The 27,275-nt window shown below is 41.6% G+C and overlaps 1 protein-coding gene across 1 annotated transcript; it reads left to right on the top strand.

The window, feature by feature from the left end:
• The first annotated feature begins 1,449 nt into the window (after positions 1-1,449).
• Fh (fumarate hydratase) lies at positions 1,450-23,506 on the top strand. Its single transcript, XM_052200617.1, has 10 exons — positions 1,450-1,617; positions 7,390-7,524; positions 8,504-8,614; positions 10,599-10,775; positions 13,019-13,201; positions 15,350-15,515; positions 16,748-16,951; positions 18,647-18,774; positions 20,881-21,034; positions 23,318-23,506. The coding sequence occupies exons 1-10, from the start codon at positions 1,495-1,497 to the stop codon at positions 23,458-23,460; spliced, it is 1,524 nt and encodes a 507-aa protein (XP_052056577.1). The 5' UTR covers positions 1,450-1,494; the 3' UTR covers positions 23,461-23,506.
• The last annotated feature ends 3,769 nt before the right edge of the window (positions 23,507-27,275 follow it).

Below are 27,275 nucleotides of genomic sequence, written 5' to 3'. Positions count from 1 at the left end.
AGCCAACGTTTCTCACATTTTGGCCGTTCCTATTCCACATTCCCTACAAGTTTCATCTTTTGATCCCAACTGGTAGACATTTAATTTAGCCAAAATGGAACTTTATATTGCTGTTACAAGTATAAAATTACTTTCATTGATTACTAGAAGGCAAATATACATTAATAGTTGGGAGTTCTTAGACATCAATGTTCTCTTTGCAAAAGGGATCATAGTGGGTACTACCTAATAAGGTTGCTTTCAATGTTTAATGAATTAATTAATACATTTAAATGACCTATATCAGTGATCCCAGCCCTGGAAACATTGTGGCAATAGGACTGTGAGTTCAAGGCCAGCCTGGGTCACATGGTATTTCAATGAAATAAAAATCATAAGAAGAAAGAAAAGAAAATTTTCTGGACTATTTTATGTGTCTTAGGTGATTGCTAAAAGATATTAATTAATGTACTCATATAAACTTCATCTTGCAGGATTCCAACAGTTAAATTAGGGGTAGGAACTGGATATATTGCTTGGAACAGAAATAAAACAAACAAAAAATAAAATGGTAACTTTAACTGGATGAATAATAACTGAAACTTGTACAGGTACCAATGTTAAAGGAAACTTAAGTTAAAAAACACTAATGTCAATAACCATCCTTGGGTCTTTTTCCATTGGCATCATTTAATCAATATTTTTCTTAGCCCGAAAACCACAAAGAAAATTGGAGACAAAAAATCCTAAGGACTGTGGACACATTATAAATGTTATCAGAGGACACATTAAAAGACAGAGGAAAGGGCTGGAGAGATGGCCCAGTGGTTAAGAGCACTGACTCCTCTCCCAGGGGTCCTGAGTTCAATTCTCAGCAACCACATGGTCGTTCACAACCATCTGTAATGGGATGCCCTCTTCTGGTGTGTCTGAAGTCAGCTACAGCGTACTTATAAACATAAAATAAATAATTCTTTTAAAAAATGACAGGAGGATTGATTCTAAAAAGACAATTAGAGGTGTTGTGGGACAGCTAATGACTACTTCCTTGTCTAAAATTCGCGGCACTTTCTAAAAATCCTAGGAAGATAGTATTTGAAAGGAACAGAAACGGATTCATACAGATTCACTTCATGGGTGGTTGCAGGATAAATAGTAACTTGATAACATGTTCTTTCTAGGCTGTTTCATGGACCTAGTACTACAGAAGTCTTCAGCCAGTAACCCCGCCTCCTAGCAGCCACTTTTAAAGTGTTGTCGGAAGACCTGCCCTCCCGCCGCAAGTCTTTTCCCATGATTCCTTTCCGCACAGTTTCCCATGAACCTGAGGACTTCAAACAGCCTTACCACTGGCCCAGGGAAGCAACCCGCCCCATCAGTTATTATTGGCCAGTCATAGTTAGTCCCGCCCTACATGCCCAGGACAAGGCGTTTGATTGGGTACGAGTAGTGCTCTGACGTAGATCAGGGGCGTGGCTTGGCTCATCGTTCCACCCACGTACTGCAAGCTTCATCATGTATCGAGCACTCCGTCTCCTCGCGCGCTCGCGTCGCCTCCTGCGGGTCCAGTCCGCCGGTGCTGCTATGTCTGGGGAAGCGGCCAACCTCCCGCGGTGTGCTCCGAACGTCGCGCGAATGGTGAGCGGGCATCCCGGGCTGGGCCTCCCCGCGGTGACCTTCACGTCAGTGCGTCCTGGGTGTCCCCGCGGGCCGCGCCCGGGCTCAGCGCTGGCAAGCACTCACGCTCACCTTTCGCCCCGGACACCGCCTCCAGCCGAGTGTGTTGGGGCTGCGGGCAGTGCTGAGGGACTCGCTCCTGCTGGGGAGCCTGGGTGTCAGAGCAAACCTGCCCAAAGCCTGAGCTTTCAGAGGCCCTCGGTCCAGGACATCTTCTGGAGATGCGTGCACCGGGGCAGAGGGTGGGGGATGCTGGGATGCAGGGGTAGCAGAGTCAGAGGCGTGCCCGAGGATAGGGGAAGATCCTTCCTTGCCCAGATCCAGCCCTCGTGGCTGGACACAGACAGGATGCGCCCCTAGGGTAGGGTCCCCCCAGCTCTGGAATCTCGGTCCACCAGAGTGCTCTTTCCTGCTTTCAGGCCCTCGAAGTGGATGAAGCCAGTGTGTCTTCTGAACGGAAAGTCTTTACTTCTTCCTAACTTGACTATTTAGCTTGTGAGGTTCCATGTGTTCCCTCTTATAACTTGTGTAAAACTCTGAAATCCATAAATGTGGACATATGAACATACATACGCTGAAGCATTCCTGAGCAGATTGGATAGGACTGAACAATAGCCCTAATCAAGATTTTGTATTCAGAAAGACAGTTAAAGGGACCCAAGGGGCCAAGTCCGAGGTATGACAGGCTTCATTAAGTCCCTTTACTGTTTCGAGTTCTTTAGAAAATGTTAAATGTGAGTGTGTATTGTTAGGAAAAGCTTGAGAAGTGAATAGTTAGGAAGACCACTCCGAGGTGTAGCAAACTTTCTGCAGTCAGGGGTGTGATTTCAGATCCTACTGCTGCTTTCGGGCGCTGTCCAGTTTCTACATGTAAAACTGAGATAATTACAGAGGCTCAGCAAGATAGAACTTGGGAAAATACTGTGTAGTACTGTGGTTATGAATTAATACCTCCTCTAGTGTCCTTAAAAGGGCCAAGACATTCTTCGGACTTTTAGAAAGTTGAATGACATCTCTGTACAATCATGGGGCTTGGGGAGATGACACCAGTGAAGAGTATCTCAGTATCTGTGTCAGGTGGTTCACACCCACCTGTAACATCAGCTTTAGGGGACCTGTAACACACTCTTAATAGCCTTAAGACATGTGTATGCACACACATATACATATAACACACACAATAATATAAATCTTGTAATGAAATTATAAAGTCCAGGCTGCTTAAAGTTTCTAGAACTTTGCTCTGGTGCTTTTAGTGCATTCTAAAACCTCTTTTAAAAGTGTGTTTCTTTTTATTTTAAGCTTGTTTTGGGGAACAGGAAAGTGGACCGAATCCATCATGGCAAATGTGAAAATAGCAGTGTCTTGCTTAGGGTTATAATGTCAGAAAACAGAATCAATATACTTTTCTTTTTCCATGGTTCCAAGGACATTTCTTGCCCTTTAGCCCCCTTGTAATTTCCAGCAAGCCTGTTGATTTTATTAAAAGTTGTTCTCTAATATTGAGAAATTCACATGACCCTGGAAGCCCTGTTATTTTAAAGGGCACTTCAGAGTTCACCTAAAGTGCGTCATGTGGAGGCATGACGCATTGTTGACGCCTTCTCTGCTTGGGTCTCTGTAAATGGACCATTTAAACTTAGGGTTCAGAGGCTGTTGGCAAAGATTAAAACACACAGGAGCTGTGGAGGTGGTTCAGAGGGTCACCTGCTCTACAACTTAGGGAAGGAAGGTTTGATTCACAGTTCCAGGGTGCAGTATTGAATGTCAGGACAGGCTTGACTGCGGGAGCTTGAGGAAGGCAGACACACTGGATGTGCGCACACTGGGCGCACAGTCTGGAAGCAGTGGGAACATTGCTTTATAACTTTAAAATTATTTTATATTTTAGTTTTTAAATTAAAATATAACTATAATTTTCCCCTTTCCCTTGCCTTTCTCCCATGTACTAACCCCCTCTATGTCAAAATCATGCTGTCTTTTTCTTAGTGGTTAGTGTGTGTGTGTGTATGTGTGTATCTTAGTTAATTTTCTGTTGTGATAAAACACCCTGACCAAGGCAACTTATAGAAGGATGGGCTTAATTTGGAAGCAGAGAGTGCAACCATAAAATGTTAATAGCTTTTAAGCTATGTCCAGTGGCATACTTTGTTGGCAAGGCCATACCTCCTAAGCCGTCCCAAATAAGACCTTTATCTGGGGACCAAGCATCCACGTGCCTGAGACTATGGGGACATCTTGTTCAAAAGACCACAATATATATAAATGCCTGTATACACAAGTGATGCAGTGTAGTGTTGCTCATGTACGTACGATTTCAGGACTGAGCACTTGGTGTTGGATATCCACTGTAGCACACATAGGATGCTGCCACCTACACAGTGGTGGTGTACACAGCTTAGATGTCTTCTCATCTCAGTTATTCTAATCTAGATGAGCCATCATGGGCAGGCCCAGAGGCTTGACAGTATTAACCATAACCCTGAGGTTAAAGGTAGGAGATAGAATTTTGGAAGAGTTTGTTAAACGCTGAGATGCTATAGTGTTTGCTTTTGTTTTACATAGGGTATGTTTTTAATGATAAAGACAGGTCTTTGAGGTGTTTGCCAAGATTGTGATTTTTAGTTACAGTTTGCCTTTCTGCACCTTAATTATAAAATGTGGGTATGAAACCCTAGATTTACCTCCATCTTCTGCTCTAGATTAGTGGTGCTGTGGCATGGACCCACAGTTTGCCACATGCTGGGTAAGTGCTCAGCCATTAAGTTTCCCCAAGCAATTAAACTCCATTTGGAATTAATTTTTTTTTTAAATATTTAAAGTTGAAGCACATGACTAAAAGGAATCATGTCAAGTAAAGTTTTTATTCTAAACACTACAGTAACTTACTTGGAAGATAAATTATTGATATTTAGTGATGAAATTTTAGTAATTTTGAACACAGGAAGTGATCATAAAAATTTAAAACCCAAAACTTATTTTATAAAGTACAGATGGAAGCTGTGCTCTCTGGGAGCCAGCATCCTCGTATTCTCTGAGAACATAAGGAAGAAGGGAAGGGCTGGTGTTGTTTGCTGTTTGATCTAAAGCTCACTTTAACATAAGGATGCCAGGGTACCTGAGACAAAGGTTGTGACAGTTGCTTACTTGTGCGTCTCACATGTAAAAGCTCAGCTGTTGGTTTCCAGGCTGGGAAACAAGGCCGTGAATGGTAGTGGCCATGTGATGGGACTCTGGGAGAGACCCCTTACTACACTCACTTTACAAGACAGGGCTTCACTCAAGGACTTGGGGCTGCCTGGAAAGTGCTGTCTGTTCCTTGGCTTCAGGAAGCAGGGGTAGAAAAGAGCCTTCACAGCTTTCAGAGACCGACACACTGGAGTGTCAGCCCAGCCTCTCTCTGTTATTTGGGTGATTTGCTGGTTGTTTAAACTTTTAGTATCTCCTTTAATGTTGGACTCCTGAAGGCCTTGTGAAGTCAAATGAGGCAATGTAGAAAAAGTGGTAAATGCTGCTTCCTCCTGTCCAAGGTCAGTCCCTGTATGCTCGCTCACACACACACCCACACACCCACACACACACACACAGTTTCCTGTGCAGCGATCAGAAAGTGACGTCAGGCATTCTCTGTTGCTCCCTGCTGTATCTCTTAAAAAGTGTGTCTTAGACTGGAGAGATGGCTCAACCAGTGAAGGCTAGATTCATAACCAAAAATACAAGAAATGGTGTTTCATGGAACCTGTGTTTGCATTAGATTGGCGAGCCAGTGGTCTGGGTCTTCCTGGTTCTGCTGTCCCAATACTGAAATGACAGGCATGTGCAGCCACATGTACTCTAACTCTCCCATGTCCTCAGAACTACAACATGCATGTACTAAAGTCCCGAGTGTCACTTTAAAGTCTCCTGAATGAATATATTATGTAAATATAATTTTTTTAGTGTTTTGTAGATGTCTATAGGGTTATAAAGTATTTCTTGATCAGGGGAAATGATGTAATTATATTTTAACTACAAAAACCTTAAAACACCCCTCCCCTAAGTAATGATGGAGATCACTTACTATTTCAGAAATACTCTGCTAGGATTATTTGCTAAATAAAATTACTTGCTAATTTTTTTTTTTTTTTAATTGAGGCACTTGATAGAAACCTGGCTACTCTGGAAACAGGAGCCTTGGCTCCATGCTCCTGCTCTCAGTGGCTGTGAATATGGCTCCTGGGTCTCAGAGGATTGGTATGCATACGTGCATTCATGCTAATGTTTCTAGAGAGGTCATAGCTTTCCTCAGATTCTGAAATGGTTCCATCACCCCAGAAAATGAAGTGACTTAGCCTCTTCCCTCATATTTACCTTAGTTTGCATGGGAGAGAGGTTGACTTGTAGAAACTGCAACAGCAAATAAGAGGTGGTTGTCTGCCTGCTAGTCTGAGCCATTCATGTCTTTACTGTCTCGTGTCATTACTGTAACCTTAATTTTTTCAAAACCTACTTTAAATAATGGTTCTTAAATGCTTTAACTTCTCTTCTAGCCCACCACCCACCAGAGGTAGTGGGAAAGAAAGGATTCAGGGGAGTGAACCTGTTTAGGAAGGTTCTTTGGAGCAGATCCCATTTGGGTTGTCAGGAAATCAGCAGCACATTTCACAGGTCAGCAGTGGCAGCTCAGTCTACTCACAAACACTTTATGGGTATACCAGCAGTCCAGTTCAGTAGTGTTGGGTTAGCAACAGTGGTGGCACAACCTAGCAGGAACAGCCTGCTCCCCGCAGAAGTCAGCAGGGATGCCAGAAGTTCTCAGCTGTGCCTCTTTTAAGATCAGCACTGCGCAAGACCAACAAGCATTGCATAGCTGGCTCTATAAGTAAGCCCCAAGCTCCTCTCATGGTCCATTGAGTCATATTTATACTCCCTCCAAACGTCATGTGTCCTCTACGTGTTTTGCCTCAGCACATGAGTCTGACTTAGCAAAACTCCACGCGAGTCTGTCTCAGCTGACACTCACTCTGCCAATCAGCCAGAGTCTGTGGAAGTGACAACTGCAGCACACCATGGGAAATTTTTTGGTAGGTTTCTCTCTCTGGAGTTCCAATGAAAGGAGCTCAGCTACACAGCGTGAGGCAGACCAATACATGCCCGTGGTTAGCGAAGAGTCCTTCATCACGTGTCCTTTTCATCGGTGTCTGCTTCAGAGGAAAGTTTCTTCACATGTCTGCTTTAGCAAAACACTTGTGTCTGCTTCAGGACCACACCCTTCATGTGCTCCATCCAACAGAACTGACTTAATAAAGAACTTTCCACCTTAGAATATATTTTAGCTTTGGCTAAGTAGGTTTAAAAATTGCAAAGTGGTTTTATATGTCTCAGAACTTTGCAGAAAAACTTTTAAGTGCCGTGTGAATTGGTCAAATCTTGACTACTAATAGACATATTCTTTCTTTTTTCCTTCTTTTTTTTTTTTCTTTTTCCTTTTCTTTTGTATTTCAGAGACTTTCTGTGTTTATAGTCTGGGCAGTACATGAATTGTATAAGCTGTCTTTAAGGCCAGAGTTTATACATATGGATATAAAATTATTTGAAGGAAAACTGAAAGCAGGGAATAGACTGACAATCAAGATGGAATTTTATGTTTTTATGATACTTATTAATTTTGTTTTACCTAAAAGCTGATTAGATTTTGTTTGATTTCATCTTGGATTTCTTTTCAAGGTAAAATGATGTCTTCTTTGTCTTTAGGCAAGCCAAAATTCCTTCCGTGTAGAATACGACACCTTTGGTGAATTGAAGGTCCCAACAGATAAGTATTATGGTGCTCAGACCGTAAGATCTACGATGAACTTTAAGATTGGAGGTGCGACGGAACGTATGCCAGTAAGTGACTTTGTGGCGATGTTGGCTTAGAACTAGGCTGTGTTCACACAAATCATATTGTTTTCTAAATACTTTACAAAATTAAAATGTAAAGTTATGAGAAAACTAGCTTTCTATCTAAGGAATTTTATAATGCTATTTTCAAACAAGGCTTTGAATACTTTGGATTTTAGCTGCTCTATTAAATAATTTGCTAATGGGCTTTATTAGTCAGGGTTCTCTAAAGGAGTAGAAGAGAGAGAGAGAGACAGAACGTGTATGTGTGTGTGTGTGTGTGTGTGTGTGTGTGTGTGTGTATCTGTAATGCATCAGGGTGGCTTACAGGCTGCTCTGGGTAATCCATAGTAGCTGTCTCCCAGTGTAAAGGCCGAGGATCTGATGGTCATTCCATCCCTAGCGCTGGATGTCAGTAGTCCCAGTCTGCTGCTGCTGGAGTCCCAGGGAATTTCTAGAGAGCTGCTGGTCTTCAGTCTGCATTAGAATCCCAAAGAAGTAGGTTTTGTTAACCAGTGAAGGAATGTCTCAGCAACAGGATGAATCAACTTGGCCAGCAAGAGTGAGAGCAAGCAGGCAAAAGGGAAAGGCTTCCTTCTTTCTTGTTTTACGTGGTCAGCTACCAGAAGGTGTAGCTCTAAGGGGATATGATTGAATACTATTTGTTTTAATACATAATGCATAAAATAAATTCAGTACTTTATAGTATGCATCCGTGAAGCACAGTTACTATTGGTATTGTCTTTATACAAACATCTCTATGTATATATATATGTCTTTGGATATAGATATGTGTACATATATTCAAGCCTCAAAAATTTTTTTTCTGTTCTATTGATTCATTGTACACAGGAGCAGTTTTTCTCTGATTTCTAAACTTTTGAGGTTTATAATTTTGGTACCACTTTTTGCATCTGCATAAAGTAACAGGTTTTCATGCTTATCTAAAATTGCAGATTTAAGGTATTTTTCTGATTAATTTCAGATCCCAGTCATTAAAGCTTTTGGCATCTTGAAGCGAGCTGCTGCTGAAGTAAACCAGGAGTATGGTCTAGACCCAAAGATTGCTAGTGCAATAATGAAGGCAGCAGATGAGGTAGGAGGGGATAATCACGTTCACACAGTGCGCTGATGCGCAGAGGTCCATGGTGTGATTGATGAGAAGCTCTCTCGTGGGAGGGCGGGCGGGCGTGACTTCCAGGGTAGTGCGACAGCTTTATCGCTCTCCCTCAGAGAGGATTTAATGCAGTGTTCAAAACATCTTGGGATGACATTTCTGGGTAATTTTACATCTTTTTAAATCTCTTCACTTCTTATGTTTCTGTTGATTTATATAGTTTTAAGAAAAAACTGAAAAAGATGATTTGAACTTTAGGTTTTTTGTCTTAAGAATAAATGATTGCTTTTTAAACTAGTTGACTATTTGTTTATACTTCTCAAGAACTTAATCTTAGGCTCTGTCTTGAGGAAGTAGTCAGAGATGAGTTGAAATATTGTATTTAAAGTGTTACCTTTACAATGTGCAGTTACCTTAGTTATCAGTAATAGAAATAGTTTCTAACTTTTGGCATAGAATAGAGCCTGAGCTCAGACAGAGGAACAATTTTTAAAACAAGCTCTATGGTCTTAAATTTGAAAGTTTAGAAAAATATTCTAAACTTGGACAGAAGATGGTCTTTCTGTGTACCCTCTGTCCCCACACATGTAGTAGAAGCCATAGATGCTCAGGTTCCTTTTGAAATATGTAATAAAGTCTATGCACTCCCTGACATGCGTCTTAAGTTGTTTTTTGCTTCCTTGTAATAGCGTATACAAGCTGACAGTGTAAATGCTGTGCAACAGTGCATGTAAATGGAAGATGTACATGCTTAGTACAGGCACAGCTTCCAAACAGTTTTTAAAAAATATTTTCATCCTGTGAGTAGTTGGCTCTGTGAAGGTGGAGCCCACAGTTCTGGGGGATGCCTCATAAACACCCACCCACCACCGGGGACACGGAAGCAGGTTTGTTGAGCCAGGGAGTAGGGCTCTGTGATGGAGTTACACTTTCCTTCATGCTCTAGGCAGGTGACCAACAGTTATGTTCATAGAGCTGGAAAAGAAGACAGTTATTCAAGTTAACAGAGCTCTCAAATACGTTCTGATCTTCTAAGTTAATCATTTTATGGTGAAGTTAAGTATTGTATTAGGAAGCCTGCTGTTTAAAAGCTACCACATAAATTGAGACTTTAAAAATTTCTGAGGGGCAGTAAGATAGGTTAGTGGGTAAAGGTTCCTGCTTCATAAGCCCAAGGAGCCAAGCTTGATTTCCAGGATCTATGCAGAGGTAGAAGGAGAGCTCTGAACTCTGAAGAGTTGTCCTCCGACTGACACACACACACACACACACACACACACACACACACACAGAGGCATGCATGCACGCACACATGCACACATGCGCACACACACATACATACATACACACACACATACATACACACACACACATACATACACACACACACACATACATACACACACACACACACACACACACACACACACACACACACACATCTGTGCAGTGTTTTGCATTTGGCAGTTGCTGCTCCCTGGACATCTGTGCAGGGAAGTAGCCATTAGTAACTCAGTTATCGAGCCCTTGGCTCATTACCATGCTGACTGTGGCAGTAACATTTATTAGATGTGCCTGCTGAGCCGCAGTGTAAGTGTGTCTGAAGACCTCACACCAGCAACTTCACAGGTGGGCCTCACTGTAGCAGCCGCACAGGCGAACAAGGAAAATGGCTTCCATTCAGTTTTTATCTGAGGCCAGTGAATTGTCATCACTCAGAATATACAAAGTTTCATGTTTCAAAGTATCTATAATTGGAAAAAGTGATGCTGCAGATATTTAGGATTGTGCCACAGCTGCTTTTAACTGTCTTGAAGCCCTTAGCAAGCCACTTAACATATGGAACAACGGATAGTTCTGTAAGCAGAGCTTTCCTCAATCATGGTTGATTTTAAATAACTAAGCAAATACCTAGTTTTGCTTGTTTGAAAAAGACTTATTGTCAATGCTGTCTCTCCTGCAGGTTGCTGAAGGTAAATTAAACGATCACTTTCCGCTGGTGGTGTGGCAGACTGGATCAGGAACCCAGACAAACATGAATGTAAATGAAGTCATTAGCAACAGAGCAATTGAAATGTTAGGAGGTGAACTGGGCAGCAAGAAGCCTGTGCACCCCAATGATCATGTTAACAAAAGCCAGGTAGGTGTGTGCGCTCTGCTCTGTCGGGATCGGTTGACAAGTACAGGGAAGGCCGTCCTCGGGAGTCAGCTTGTGTGCTGCCTAGAGAAGACTGAGGAATCATGCTGGATTCAAACTTCATAGACAATCACTGTTAGGACTTCTCGGTTTTGAGTATGTGTGTGTTTTTATTATTTCAGTTATTTAAAACATTCTTTACTTCAACACAGAGTTGCAAAGATAATCTAGTCTTCTTTATTCCCATAATGCTAATGCCTTTATAACTGGCTATACTTACTGGAAGTAAGAAGCTGCTCTGGGCACAGTGATCTTAAACAGGCTGCTTTCAGGATTTCCCCAGTTTTTCTACTGAATTTTCACTTTGACATTTAGGGTTCATGAAGTGTGGGCAGGTTGTGGATATATAGTCTGCAACAGTAGCAGTGCCTTCACTTGGTGTGTAGACAGAGGCTGTGCTGTTTCAGGGGGACTGTTCTGTAAGTGAGAAGCCCTTCCCATTGCAGCCTGACTTGCTGCGGTGATGCTACAGTTTAGCACTGGTTGTAAGGTGACCCTGCTAGGTGTCACCACCCCACCATTGTGTAATGTTTGCAACCTTATTGTGTTTGTCACATCTTGACTTATTCTTGACCTGACACTGGGGCATCAATCTAGACGAGAGTTAGAAGAAATTTCTGGGTATTAAATTTACCACAGAAGTTATCAGAGAGACCTTGAGTCTAGAGATAATTTCCACTTAAAAGGAGTAGATATTTGTCAGGGAATCTTACCTGTGGACTGACTGCTGGGTATTTCATTGTTTTGTACTGTTTTGTAGTCATCTGCAGTGCTGGGTTTGGACTCTAAGGCCCAGCTTGCCAGGCAGCTGTTCTACCCCTGAACACTGCTCTGCTGTTTTAATAACGGTTTTCAGTTTTCCTTTCTTAAATTTTTTTATGTTTGGTTTTTTTGAAATAGGGTTTCTCTGTGCAGGCCTCCTTGTCCTGGAATTCACTCTGTAGACCAGACTGGCCTTGAACTCAGAGATCTGCTTGCTGCTGCCTTTTGAGTGCTGGGAGTAAAGGTGTGGGCCACCACCACCCTGCAGTTTTCCTTCTTTTTACATTTATTAATGGTAGTTTTTCTGTAAGGAAGCCTTGTTCTCCCATTCATTTATATATTCATTGTGCTTACTACTATAAATTCACAGCGGCTTGCTGATTCTTCAGCTATAATCCTATATTTTGTCATTTATGTCACCGAGATTGTCTGGGCTGGGGAACCTTGCTCAGTTGGCTTTTGTGTCCTTTAGGCATGCTGCTGTCTTTTCTTTTCTCAGCACCCACACCCTGATGTGTTGCTGTGGTAAGATATCCACGCCCACTGTAAGGCATCCTTGCCCCAGCCCTGCAGAGTCTTTTTTTTTTTAAAGAAATTAGGACCTGGGTGCTGGGTCTAATATATTTTTAAGTATTAAAATCAAAGGTTTTAATATACTTATTTTATAGAGCACTTTAAAAACTCAATATTACTTTTAAATATGTTTTTTTTAAAGCATAATTTTACAGTCTGAAGTCTGTTTCAGATTGGTGTAGTCGGGAACAAGAGTCCAAGACTGCATTGCTGGCTGGATGTGTGTGGTAGATGTGTGAGTGCTTAGTGAAAGGACCGCTCCTTTCTCTGTAAGTGCTTTGACCGTTGCCGAAAGAAACAGGTGAAATATGACCACAGTGAATGTGTGTTTTAAAATTACATTGTTCTTTGAAAGTACAGGGACACTGTACAGTGTACATGCCTGGTTGTCAGTTTCATAAGGTTTAATTACTGTGCGGGTCATGGTATCTCTTTGACAGTTTGCGTTTTTTGGCTTTCTGCCTCATAGAATTTTCCTCAAGTGTACTAAGTAAGTGTTTTATCAAAGAATGGCTGGATTCTAGGTCACATTGCTGCCTTCAGATGTGCTTGGTAAGGCCTTTGCCGACAGTCCTTTGTTAGGGATCATGTGTCTAGTGGATTAGCATGTTTGGCTATAGAGTGTGCTGTGTCCAGGCACGTGTATCTGCGTCAGTCCTGAGTATGTTCCCCGCAGGAAGCCAGCTTGCTTTTTATCTCACTCATTGCCCTGTTACATGTCGCATGGACACTATTGAGTACTGTATGTACTGGGTCTGGAAATGTCACCTAGTTGGTTATATTTGAGGTCCTCTCTCCTTACCTCCAAGTTAACATCTTACGGTTGTTTTTTTTTTTTAAATTTCCTGCAGAGCTCAAACGACACCTTTCCCACAGCAATGCACATTGCGGCTGCAGTGGAAGTCCACCAGGTCCTGTTGCCGGGACTACAGAAGCTGCATGATGCTCTCAGCGCAAAATCCAAAGAGTTTGCCCAGGTCATCAAAATTGGGCGAACTCACACACAGGACGCTGTCCCTCTGACTCTTGGACAGGTAAGAGAGTTTGACTCATTTTGTTCAGTGTAGGAATTGATACAAATTACCAACATTTTCCCTTTAAAGTACAGGCCAGGTATATCATCAGGCCAGTGATAAATTTTCTGAATTAAGCAATTGGCAACTTTTTTTTTCTCTTTCATTTTTTGTTTTGTTTTGTCTTTAAGGTAGGATTTCTTTGTGTAGCACTGGCTGTCCTAGAACTCACTGTGTACATCAGGCTGGCCTTGAACTCAGAGATCAGCATATCTCTGCCTCCTAGTGCTGGCATTAAAGGCATGCCTCACTATGCATGGCCAGTCGGCAACTTTTAATAGTGCCCACATAAGATCAGAACATGCTGGCAGTGAACTGGACTCAGTTGGGTGCTGGGTTAAGTTCTGCTTTGCTGTAGACCAGGTATGTGACTGCGGGAAAGTTACTTAGCTTCTCAGTGCCTTGGCTTTCTGGGTTGTGAAAGAGTGAGAATGCATGGTTGTGAGGCTATAGTGAGCAGGTTGACAGGGTTTAGAACATAGCCACCCTCACCTTCCATCAACCCGTTATCACGATTACCTCATTTGCCTCTCTTAACCTAAATCAAGTAGTTATTTAATTAAAGCAAAATTTTAGAGTAATTAAGTGAGGCACATTTTACCCTTTCACACGGCAGCTTGTGAAGAGGTCTGACTGTTCAGGATAGCAGGAAGTAGTTTTATGTTTCTGTGTCATCAGCTGAAGGGAGACCTAATAATGTATATTGCAAAGAAATAAAACTCACCAAAGAGTTTTGCCTCCATTTACCCTACAGCTTGGGAGGTAAAAGTGTCTGTAGTCTATGGATCAGGAGATAGGCATCCGTTGCCAAATACCGACTACTGGTCACTAAGGAATAGTGTGATGAGAACTGCCTGAGGGGGAGACCTTGGCTGCTGCCCACTGGGATAGATTCTTGGTTCTGTGGCAAATAGAAATAGAGCGTCATTAGTTAGCAACATTTTACAGAAGGAATGAGGAACACTTCAAAGGCTTAGCTAAAACCGTGCCTTTTTTGACATTTTCTATGTGTAATTTCTCTCCATTTCAGTCTGTTTTCCCTGGTTTCTAAGTTTTATCTTTGTTTTTTGGCATGTTAAAAGCCACTCTGCTAAAAATCATTTTGAATCGTGACTTAGTCTCCTGCATGACGTCATTATACTGTTTATCATGACAGCAATTCTATTTTCTTTTTTACTTTATGAGAAACATTTTTTTTTAAATTGGAATTGTCTTTTCAGTTTTTGCAGCTTTCAAAATGCATTCTCCAAGTGCATGCAACTGTTATGTGTGCATGCATACACACACATGCAAGGGAGAGAGAAGGAGGGAGGGGAAGAAAACGAGAAGAAGTTAACCTCTTATGAATTAGATCTACCTTTTCAAATTTTTCTTTAGAATATACTGAAACCCTAATCCTAATCCAAAGTATTCAGTTTTCAGTATTTTAGGTAGGAGAAAAGATTTAGTTTGTCTTAGCTTACTAGATAAGGCCAGTTATAAAATACAGAGAGGGTAAAGTTTTTGTAGGGATAAAAACCTTAGTTGTTAATGGTTCGCAATGCTGAAAACACGGTAGGGTAGATAGATTGCTGGTTGCTTTAAAGTGTGGGATGAGAAGTAGTGTGCCTGCCACTGATAGCTTCAAGTGCACAGTGACGGGCCCGTCCCACTGTCACCTCTGCAGGCTGTCGAATGTCTCTCAGGTCTTTGTAAATTAGTTTCTTGGGTTTCCTTTCAGGTCTTTAAGCTAAAATTGTGTAGAAAGTATTTCTAGTTTTTCTTTTTTTCTTTGGAGAATATTTAGTAATTTTTCTCTTTGGGCTATATTCAAAAAGTGTGGGAGGGGCTCAGCTCACTGGGCAGATTGTACGTAGAGCAGTAGTTTAATGTAGTGGAGCTGTTCTTTTTTAAAGTTTATTTCATGAGCTGTTTTCTTAATTCTATTAGAACATTAAGTTATAAACTAAGCTATGCGTTATTATTTGTCTTATAGATTTGTAGCCCTTCCTCTTCATCATGTGAATGAATTAACATATTCTGAAGTGCATTTTAAGAGCCTCTGTTCAGTGCCATCAGCGTGTGTTGTAGCTGACAGGAGTTTGTTCTCATAGTGGCTTCTCTTCTCAGGAATTCAGTGGCTACGTCCAGCAAGTCCAGTATGCCATGGTGAGGATAAAAGCTGCCATGCCTAGAATCTATGAGCTCGCTGCTGGAGGCACTGCTGTCGGCACGGGATTGAACACCAGGATCGGCTTTGCAGAAAAGGTGGCTGCAAAAGTAGCAGCGCTCACAGGTTGGGGACCACACACATTGCTGCAAATGCTCTCCCACAGCTTCTGCGTCTCTTAGATATCTCTAGGCTGCATTCTGCCGAAATCCAGGAGCCGTGTGTTCCCATCAAACATGGCTTGTATCCATTTCAGGAGTTAATATAGTTCATCTTACTTTTAAAGGCTTCCATATAAGAGTTCACAGGCATGACTTTACATAGTAGCTTTGTTTGTTGTCTGGTAGCATTCAGTCCTTCCCTTCAAAGCTATGTTAAGGATTTTTCAAAGAAAGCAGAAATAGTTGACATTGAGAAACTTATCACATAATAAGTATGTTGCTAGCTTAGTTTTTGCATGTCACATTCTTTTGCCTTAACATCTTTAAATACTATCTCCCCACTAGTATAGTATTTTTATTGTTAGAACCAGCTTGTCATGTCCAGAAAACTGATTAAGATGCCGATGCTACCACAAGGTTAGGACAGTGATAAGTATATAATACATATCACAGGCTAATAGGTCAGTTCTTAAAATATTCAGTTTTTAAGTTTTTCATACATATGTATACAATGTATCTTGACCATATTCAGCCCTTATCCAGATCCCCAAACATGTCTCCCTCCCAACTTCAAGTCCTCCCCCACAGTATGTAATCCCATAAGTTTCATCTGTGCTGCCCATATGTGCATTGGTGTGGGATTATCATTCGCTGAGGGTTTTTTTTTTTTTTAAATTATGTTTTAATAGAAAGGAACTGTATTAAGAATTGGAGTACCCAGATTTCAGAATATTTGCTTGTGGGATGGGTGGACTTGTGTTCTCATCCAGACTGGAGTAGACATAGAAGATCAGAGTGTAGACAAAAAGCAGAGTGAATTTCACAGTTCTCATCCTGACACAAGAGTAGTTGGGCTTTGTACGCATGTGCTTGTTAAAGAGTTGTGTAAAGAGGGAGGCCTTCGGGGATGTCTTATTTGAGTATTGACACAGCTTGACTCTGACGCATTTTCCTCAAGTGGAAAGTTGAACTTATTTTTTATTGATGTATAGATTTGTATATGTAGATTTATAGATTTATAGTACCGGGAATCAAACTTGGCCAGCATCTTGCACGTGCTGAGCAAGCAGTGTCACTGAGTTGTGTACCCACCTTTGTTCTAATTGGCTTTGTGTGCACTGGGCTTTGTTTAACTTGCTTAACGTTGACAGGCGTGTTTACTCTCCCTTTACCCTCGGCGCTCCTTCCCTCCTGCAGGTTTGCCTTTTGTCACTGCCCCGAATAAGTTTGAAGCTCTGGCTGCTCATGATGCTCTGGTCGAGCTTAGTGGAGCCATGAACACTACCGCCTGCAGTCTGATGAAGATAGCAAATGATATTCGCTTCCTGGGTTCTGGTCCTCGGTCAGGTCTGGGAGAGCTGATCTTGCCTGAAAATGAGCCTGGGAGCAGCATCATGCCAGGTGCGCACAGAGCTGAGAAGTTCTGGGGCTGGGATTTGATTATATTCCAGGGGTTTGCAGCCCTAGGGCATGTCTTCTCACTCACTGCTATCTTTGAAGCAGTGAGAATGTGTGAGGAACAGTTTTACACTAGCCATGTGCATCTTTGTAGAACTTTTTGGAGTTACACTTACCAAGTCAGGAAATGAGTTGAGTTAGCAGCTTGTTGAAGATTTATGTTGGGACTTTTGTGTAGTTGTATTCTTCAGCCTAAGCCAAGAGCACACCAGAGTAAAACAGTCAGCCTGGGCTGCATGAATATAAACCCAGCTAAAGTCTGCGCTATGCTTTCCTTCAGGCTCTGTCCTGTCAAGTGGCAAACACTAGAGTCTGTGAATGCAGTTGGATGAACAGACATTTAGGGGGTGACTAATGAGTCGACTTTAGTTGGAGAAATATCTTGATATTGGGGTCTACCCACTCAACATTTTACTGGTGGCTGGGGGTAGAGACCAAGAATACTTTGCTGGTCGTTTAGCAGATAGCAAAAGTTGAGGTGGCATATGTCAGAGAACAGAGTCAAGATTCATGAAGGCTCCTCTGGAGGCCAGTTGAGCTATACTAAAACTGACAAAGTAACTAATAATTTACTATATACATTTTTATATAGTAGATTCTATATGCTACATTTTTAACTGTATATATTATATATGGTCTATATATGTGCATAGACCAAAAGGAAGATCTCAATTTGCAATACTTTGTGTTGAAGAATGACATATAGTTTAGTGGATTACAAATTCAATAATTGTTAAAGAGAAATGGAATCAAGTATGGTAATGCACATGATTAAACCTGGCACTTTGGAGTCTGAAGCTAGAGGATTATAAGCTCAAGGCCAACCTGGGCTACAAATAATATTTCAGGCTTGACTGGGCAAAACCCTGTTTCCAGAAGAAAAGACAAATGGAAGAACATCACAGACAAAGGGCAGTTCTCCAATGCATTCTCTACACAGATGGGAGAATCTGCTGTGTGGCTTGAATTTGGGATTCTTAAGGAGCTCTGCTGAGCTAGAGCCCTGGGTCCTTGGTGGTAAATAGAACTCCAGCATAGCATCTGCCCGGAGCAGCATGGCCTTCTCTGTGTAGACCTTATTAATTGCAGTTGTCAGCTCTTTTCTTGGCTGCCACCCTCTTGGAGGGTAGAGTCTATGTCCTTCTAATTATGTATTTTGTGCCTGGTTGCCTAAATGCATACACAAGAGTGAAAACCATAGCAATGGGAACCCATGTGTAGATGGATATTTTCATTAGTTTTCCTTGAGTGAATCAATGTGCCTATGCTGTCCTCCTTTCTTTGATATTTTTGTGTGTCTGTGATATTGGGGATTGGACCTAGGGCCTCCCTCATGTTTGGCAAATATTTCTGTCTTTAAGTTGTATTCCTAGAATTCTTTATACTTCTCAAGTCAAGATCTCACTGAGTTGTCTAGGCTGGCCTTGATTCAAGCTCAGGTAGTCCTTGAGCATGCAATATTTCTGCCTCAGCCTCCTGAGTGACTAAAATTGTAGCCTGTGCCTCAACTTTGCCTTGTTTTATGTCTTTATTTAAAAACACTAGATTGAGTTCTTTGACTGATGCAAAAGCAGTCTTAAGTCATACAGGAAACCATGATTATATTTGATGAGATTCTACACTGTTTTTTTCTCAAAGGAAAGGTGAACCCTACTCAGTGTGAAGCGATGACCATGGTTGCAGCCCAAGTAATGGGGAATCATGTTGCTGTTACTGTTGGGGGAAGCAATGGACATTTTGAACTGAATGTTTTTAAACCAATGATGGTAAGCCTTCAATTTGATTTTTAGCAGTTTTCGATTGAAGACTAAAAGCCAGTGCTCTTATCTTCCTTGAAAATTCCTGGAGCTTCCACAGAAGCTAGCTGAGTAGTGTAGGTGGCAACTGCAAGTCAAGGTGTTCTTAGTCCTGCTGGACTAACCTAGGATATTGTGATTCGGTCTACTCAGCTCAAATGATTTGGTAGTTTGCTTTTTCAGTGGAAGGAAGATGTCTGGAAGTAAGACGGGGCTTTTTTTGTCCTCTGCCACCATGGATGCCAGTAGCTAGAAATCAGTTCAAGTCTGCCTCGCTTAAAAAGCGACCTTCCTCAAAGCCCTGTCTCCTGCTCAGGCTGCTGCTTTGTGCTGTCTTCCTTCAGATTTGTTGGGGAAAGACTGACCTATTGTCACTTTCTGATATGGTTTGATCACTGGTCCAGCCGCAGCCCCTTCACACTGCTTGCCCTGTGCGCTATCATCTCCATCATCATCTCCTTCCTCTTCTGTCTCATCTTCTTCTTTCTCATCCATTCTCTTAGGGCACCTTGTTGACTCTTCTCTGTTTCTTTAGTGCTTTCTCTGTCTGCGGCAAAGCTTTCTTTCTTTCTTTCTTTCTTTCTTTCTTTCTTTCTTTCTTTCTTTCTTTCTTTCTTTCTGTCTGTCTGTCTGTCTGTCTGTCTGTCTTTCTTTCTTTCTTTCTGTCTTTCTTTCTTTCTTTCTTATTTTGCCTTTTCCATGTGGCCTGAAAACTGTCCTCCAAACCTCTCCTTTTTCCTTCATCATTCCAAATATGGACTAAAATGGTGTCATCTCGTATGCAGATTCCTGAGCTTCATATAGCCAGGTTGTCTCGCTATTAAGTCCTTCATTTGTACAGTGCTCTATCTGAAATACACTTAGAGGCATTTTTCTTACTGGTTTGTGGTAGAAAGTCTAACTAATAAGAAAATTTAAGTAACTGATAATGTATTCATTAAGTTTCACTGTGGGTCACACAATTTTAGCAGTAAAGCAATAAATGTGGTGATGTTTTGGTTTTTGCATTCATGGCATGTGTACTCTTGCTGGGATTGGTCAGTGAAAGACAGGCCAAAATGAACCTCAGATCTGTATCCTTTTGCATCCAAGCCAGATGCCTGCCATATACAGATGCAGAGCAACTGCTCATTGCTATATTTAAATCATTTATTGTGTCTTAAAAGTAATGCCACCTTATCCTTTCTTTTAAATAAAAAGAAGAAAAAGAAAAGGTTTGGTGGAAAAAATCTTTCTATGGCATAAAATAAAACCACTGCTTCAGAGCCTGAAAGAGGTATGGGCAGTGGGCTGGGGAGAAGACGCAACTGAGGAAAAAAAGGTTGGTTTTGATGAGAAAATCAAGATGAAATTTGATTTACAGTTGAATCATTAGAATCAAATTGAGCTTTAATGTCTAGTTTCTGTTAGAGCCCATTGGTGGAAGTATTGTTTTCTTCCAGACCTTTCTGAGTTTTAGACAGAGATATATATGGTAAGTGTTGCTCAAAAGAAATAGGTATTAAATGTACCAGTTGGTTTTATATGATCTTGAACATCATGTGATGCTATTTTAAAATGAACTGGACTGTTTATTCCATTAAGCATAAAACCAGAGAATCCAAAGTTTAGCATCCACCTCAGGACTCTGAGCGTCTGCTCCTCTTTCTCTTGCATAGACGAGTCTTCACCCATTTCTGGCTGTCGACTTCTGTGACAAGTAGGACTACTGGATTGTGGATACAACATATCTTGCCTGTTTAGCATGTTCTTCATGGGTTTCCTTGTATTAGTCACTCACTGTGGGCTGTCTTGAGATAGTTATTCACCATGGTCTGCCTTGTGTTAATTATACACACACATTTCTGTCATTTTTAAATTTGTAACTTTGTGTCCCCAGAGTCTTCCTTGTCACTTGTTTTCTGGGTATTATACTGCAGAGTTGGTAGGAGTGGTATATGGTTATGGAATTACATTTCCAGTATGGAACATTAAATAATGCATGTCATTGGACAAAAGCAAAAAAAAAGAAAAAAGAGAGAAAGAAATTGAGGCTTCGAAACTCACCTTCCTTCTTCCTCTGTGTCTCTCTGACAGATTAAGAATGTGTTGCACTCAGCCAGGCTACTGGGAGATGCTTCAGTGTCCTTCACAGAGAACTGTGTGGTGGGGATCCAGGCCAACACAGAGAGGATCAACAAGCTAATGAACGAATCCTTAATGTTGGTCACAGCTCTTAATCCACATATAGGTAAGTTTGGAGGGTAATGCCATTTTGAAAACAGTATTGAGAAGCTTAAAAAAAAGAAACCTTAAAAATTTACAAAAAAGTGTGTGTGTGTGTGTGTGTGTGTGTGTGTGTGTGTGTGTATTATATATCTGTGTCTGTCTGTCTTCCCATTGGATGCATGTGGACGTCAGAGAATAGCTTGCAGGGGTCAGTTCTCTTCTTCCATCTTGTGAGTCTGTAGGATGGAACTCAGCAGTCTTGGTGGAGAGCACCTGGGCACAGGAAGCACCACAGTAACCCTATTCCATATTAAGAGATCCGGATGCTGGGTGTTGTATGCAGCATCATCATGTTGATGAGAGCTGGAGAAGGTGTTCTGTAAGACCCTCTGTTGGTAATGTCACTAGGTGGCACTGTCTGATCACGGACAGCAGGTGGATTCATTTGTTTCTTCCTTTCCTAGATCCTATGTAATATTTTAATTTTGTTTTATTCAATTCAGATATAGAATGTTACTAATTAAAAGGGAAAGGCACATTGATATTTACAGGGAAAGGGGAGAAAACCAAATGTTTTTCCTGAAACTAGTCTTTTCCAGATTGTAACTATTTTACGCAGACTGAGATTACAACTGATTACCACCACCGTCCAGCCCATTAAGGCGTCTGCTCTGGCGTCCACAGATTGAGGCTGTCATTGTGTTCTGCTGTGCAGTCCCTCCGCTGTGCAGATGGCGTTTCTTTGCTTTAGAATGAGTGATGGTGCAGCCGTGTGGTGTGATACACTTACTGCTTTAGAATGTTCTATAATCCTGACCTTACGGGGCAGATTTTTATTCAGGTTTTTGTTTGTTTGTTTGTTTTTTGTTGTTGTTGTTTTGTTTTTGTTTTATAAAGTTGGTAAAATGATTTGACTCATTTAAATTTGTTACACACCAGTATTCAAGTGGAAAGGTGCAAAGCAACCCCAAAGGCTTAGGAGACAAATATTTTACCTGATCTTCATGTGTTACCAACACTTCTAGATTAGAGACCTTGTCTAAGCAAATGCCTGGGAAGCATTCCTAGATGCTAGGACAAAGGGCCCCAAAAATAACACCCCTGGCAAAAGTGCCCTATGACCTCGGCCAGAACCACCTCACTGGTTGAGTGAAGAGGCCTGGTCTTGGCTCTTAGTGGCTTTGTGATGCCTGAGGCTGGTACTTGATACTGTTTTGTGATGGTAAGCAGGGATGCTTATGTTGTAGTCCTCATTCACACAAAAAGCACAACAGACAGGTTGACCCAAGAGTTTAAATTGAACATTCTTTCTGCAAGTGACTCGGTTACTCCATGCCTGTCAGCACACTGAGCAGTCGAAGATTCAGCTAAGGCGAAAGTGAAGCAGGCACAGTTTGGTTGTGGTTGCATCCAGACGTGTACCACTGTACTGCCTGGTCACCACATTGTCCCAGCAGGCTCTGCCTCTCTGGTCCTAATCCTCCGACTTTTAAGTTCTGTTTTGTCCTCTGTCACTGACGTCGTTGTCCGTGCCTTTGCTTTCTATCTCTGTTGATGTGCATTGTCAGCGACTGAGGACTGCCCAGTGCAGCCTTTATGTACAATCAGATGACTCTGAAGTGAGCCAGTACCTATGATCTTCTGTTTTGAGGCAGGGGCTTGCTGTGTAGCTCACACTGAGACTCATGATCATCCCCTAGATGCTAGGATTACAGTGCAGCATCCAGCCTGGGTTGTCTGGGTTTCTTTGTCCAGATCTATGTCTTGGCTAAAACTCTTCCCCTCTTTATCCTTGTCATGCCTAAACCCTAAACAGACGCCAGGGAGTGGCAGCTGTTGTGCAGGAGCACCCAGCATAGCAGGGCTGTGGAAGCTATGGAAGCTGTCCTGCCGGCTGGAAGCCTCTCAGAGGCAGTCTTGACAGCTGCCTGTTGAAGAGCTGTCTGTTCTGTAGGCCTGCCACAATTAACATTTTAGTGTGGCCTTAGAAAGATGATTATTGGACAACATACCCAAGTGTGGTGGTGCTTTCTTTTCTTTTCTATGTTTCTTTTGATTATTGGTCCATTTCAACATAGGTCCATTTCAACAAATCTTGGATAAAATGAGTATGCTTAAGTCTGTTTCCCAAGAAAATCAAGGTTGTATTCTATAGACGGCATGACAGTTGTTGGCATGGTCACTTTATCGTTTTAAAATAGATTATGTCATATAACAGGCCTGTAACATCAGTATCAGTAAACAATTGCTTTTTATTTTAGAAAAATTTCACTACTGATGCTTGTGTGATTTGTCTTCTCTTCAGGGTATGACAAAGCAGCAAAGATTGCCAAGACCGCACACAAGAAAGGATCAACCTTAAAGGAAACGGCTATTGAACTTGGCTATCTCACAGCAGAGCAGTTTGATGAGTGGGTGAAACCCAAGGACATGCTGGGTCCAAAGTGACTTCAGTAAATTTATATTAAAATAAACTTATGAAATTTAAAAACAAGACTTATTTTAAATTAAATTTAATTTTTTTTTACTTATTCACTTTACATCCTACTCACGGCCCCCCTCCAGGTCACCCCTCCCACAATCCTTCCCCTCCCACTTCCCCTTTTTCTCTGACTAGGTGGACCCCCAGCTACATCCCCCCAGTATCTCCCCAGTCTTGGCAGGGGCCTCTGTGAGGCCAGGTACTTCTTCTCCCACTTAGACCACACAGGACCATCCAGCTAGGAGAACATATCCCACATACAGGCAACAACTTTGGGATAGCCCTGCTCCAGTTGTTCCGGACCCACATGAAGGCCAAGCTGCACATCAGCTACTTATGTGCAGGGAGGCCTAGGTCCAGCCTGTATCTGATTTTTGGTTGGTGATGCAGACTCTGAGGCCCCAAGGTTAGTTGACTCTGTTGGTCTTCCTGTGGAGTCCCTATCCCCTTCAGGGCATGCAGTCCTTCCTCCTATTCTGTGAGTCCCCAAGCTGTCCACTATGGCTGTGTATGTCTGCGTCTACTGTGTCAGCTGCTGGGTGGAGCCTCTCTGAGAACAGCTTACTCCTATCTATCAGCATATCAGTAGCATTAATAGTGTTAGGGATTGGTGCTTGTCCATGAGATGAGTCTCAAGTTGGGCCAGTTATTGGTTGGCTGTTCCCTCATCACCCATGCCTACTTTTCTTTTAGACAAGATGAATTTTGGGTTCAAAGTTTTGTGGGTGGGTGGGTGTCTCTGTCACTCCACTAGGGTCTTGTCTGGATACAGGAGGTAGCTTCTTCAGGTTCTATATCCACATTGTGTTGAGTCACAGGGTCACCCCCATTGATTCTTGGGCGACTCCCTTAAGACTGTTTTTATATGAAAAGGAGAACATTGAAGAGCAAACTGTAGACTTGAGTATTTGTAAGCAGAAAATTAGCCATTTGCATGAAGCTCCAGGGTTATCTTAAACTAAGTCAGTGTAAAGTAAAGTTTATTTTATGAAATAAAAAAGAAAATAGACTAATTTTTTATTTTATGTTAAAAGTATAGTCAAACCTCAGATATTTGTGCATACGTGTTTATTACCCCAAAAGCTGTCTAAAAGAGCCATCCATTTTTAAAGTTTTAGTTTATGGTTGGTAGTATTTCAGAGCTTTCACTGATAGTAAAGTTCTTGTTAATGATTCATAAATCATGTCTCTGACCAGCTTGAATTTTCCAGTGCTCTCAGGGCATAAGAGACACCAAAGGCCTTTTGAGCAGGGATGTATATATGTGTATGCTATGTGTGTGTGTTGGTGTCAGGAAATAGGATCAATTAAATACTGGGGCATATACCTGCTATAGTACAGTTGCAGAGAATGCTATGCCTGGGCCAAGAATTCCTTGATATATAGCTCTCAAGAACCTTCCTAAACTTCTTCCTCACCTGACTGAGAAAAGACTAAGCACACTTTAGCCCAGGCTAACCCTGCAGGAATACACGGTAGTGACTCAGGAAATGTGTCTCCACTTCATCCTCAGGCTGCACAGCTTTCGTTCCAGGTGATGGCCTGGCCTGTATAAGAAAGGTAACTGAACATGAGCCTGGGGACAGCCAGTCAATAGCCTTCCTCCATGGTCTCTGCTTTAGTCTCTACCTCTCTTTCTTGCTTTGAATTCCTGCCTTGCTTTCCCCTGATGATGGACTGTTTCCCATGAGCTGAGATGAATCCTACCCTTTCCAAGTTGCTTTTGGCTAGAATGTGTGTATGAAGGCAACAGGAAGGCAAAGTAGAACAGGAATTGGTATCAGAGTGAGCATTGCTGTGGTGGACCTGACCATGTGGCCTTTATGCCTTAAGTGATTTTGTAGGAGAAACCTGGAGGACTTTGGAGCTTTGGGCTGGAAAGGCCATGGAATGCTCAGAGGCTAATAAGCTGTGGTAAGAAATTGAAAGGTAAGCAGAGAGCAGAGCAGACAATGGAGGCCTGGGCTTCAGAAATAAGCTAGACTGTCAGATGTGAAGTGGAATTTTAGATTAAGAGGCTATAGAAGTGACATCTGGGCTTTGCTGGGACAATGGATGTTGGTTAACTAGAGCTGAAGAGTTAGCTGTGAGTTATAAAGAGACCAGCATCACTGAGTTGCAGTCTCCTGGGAATATTTCCTCAGAGTCAGCACACAGTAACTGTCATCCAGAGGGAGCCACAGCCACATCTCGACCCGATAACTCAACTTGGAAAATAATGAATAAAATCTCCCACATAGTACTGATTTTGGTGTCATGTAAACTGCACGAGTGTAAGGGCTGTGGAAAGAAACAGCCTTTAGTACCGTGTGGCAGCAGAGAAACGTGGAAGGCAGTGGTGAAGGTGCAGCCTCAGTTGCAGTGGAGAATGCAGCATATTGGAGATACAGGCACCATCTCCAGCAAGGACTGGCAGGGATGTAGTGGAGCCAGCCTGTGCCTATTAGAAAATCCGTGTGTGCTTCACATGACAGAACTAAAGAGGTGGCTACATAAAACCTGAGGAGCCCAGAAGATCATGAGTGAGTCCTATATATTCATTTGTTAATTGGACATCTAGGCTGGTTACACATTCTAGTTACTGGCAATACTGCAATGATAAAGAGACCTATGCAGTATCTCTTCGGAATGTTGTTTTAGAGTCCTTTGACTAAATAACTAGGAGTGGTATAGCTGGGTCATGTGGTAGCTCTGCTTTTAGTTTACTGAAGAAGCTCCACACTGACTTACATGGCAAGTGAGCCAATTTGCGTTTTTACCAGTGTGTAGGGATTCCTCTTTGTCCACATTCTTACTGGAAGTGGGAGGGAGAATGATTGTGGGAGGGGTGAGCTGGAGGGGGGCAGTGAGTAGGATGTAAAGTGAGTAAAAAAAATTAAATTTAATTTAAAATAAGTCTTGTTTTGAAATTTCATAAGTTTATTTCCTTTCCCCCACTGAACTAGTGACAAAAGTAGCTTTAATTTAATTTTCCTGATAGCTAAGGATGTTGAATAATTTTCAAATATTGATTGGTCATTTGTATTTTTTCTTTTGAGAACTACCTATTCTTTTTGTTAGCCATGTAGTGACTGAATGATTTAAGACTTTTTAGTGTTTAATTTTTGCAGTTTTTATTTATTCTAAATATTAATCTTCTGACTGATGTATAGTCAGCAAATAATTATCCCTTTTGTAGTCTGTCTCTTTATGTTGGTGTGTGTTTCTTTCACTGTGCACAAGTATTTTAATTTCATGTAATCCCATTTGTTAATCCTTGATATAACTTCTTATACTATCGTATTCATGTTTAGAATGTTTTTGATTGGTGTTTGCATCTTGAATTATTTTACCTATGGTTTCCTCCAGCAGTTTCTGTTTTGTGTCTCACACTGAGGTCTTTGAACTGACTTTTGTCTAGTTTAATGCTATAAATCCAGTTTCATTCTTTTACATGTGGATATTCAGATTTCCCACCATCATTTGTTCAAGAGGCTGTCTGTCCTTTTTCTTTTTTTTTCTTTGTTCTTTTATTTATTTTATTTATTTATTTATTTATTTATTTATTTTGGTTTTTCAACACAGTTTCTCTGTGTAGCCCTAGCTGTTCTGGAACTCACTCTGTAGACCAGGCTGGCCTTGAACTCAGAAATTTGCCTGCCTCTGCCTCCCAAGTGCTGAAATTAACGGCGTGCACCACCACTGACAGCTCGACTGGCTGTACTTTTTCTTTCTTTTTTATTTATTTATTTATTTGTTTGTTTGTTTGTTTATTTATTTATTTAAAATATTTTTATTTTCT

This window comes from Apodemus sylvaticus, chromosome 12 (genome assembly GCF_947179515.1).
Source record: "Apodemus sylvaticus chromosome 12, mApoSyl1.1, whole genome shotgun sequence".
Lineage (NCBI taxonomy): Eukaryota > Metazoa > Chordata > Mammalia > Rodentia > Muridae > Apodemus > Apodemus sylvaticus.
Note: the sequence above shows the minus strand (reverse complement) of the source record. Positions and strands in the feature narration are given on the sequence as shown.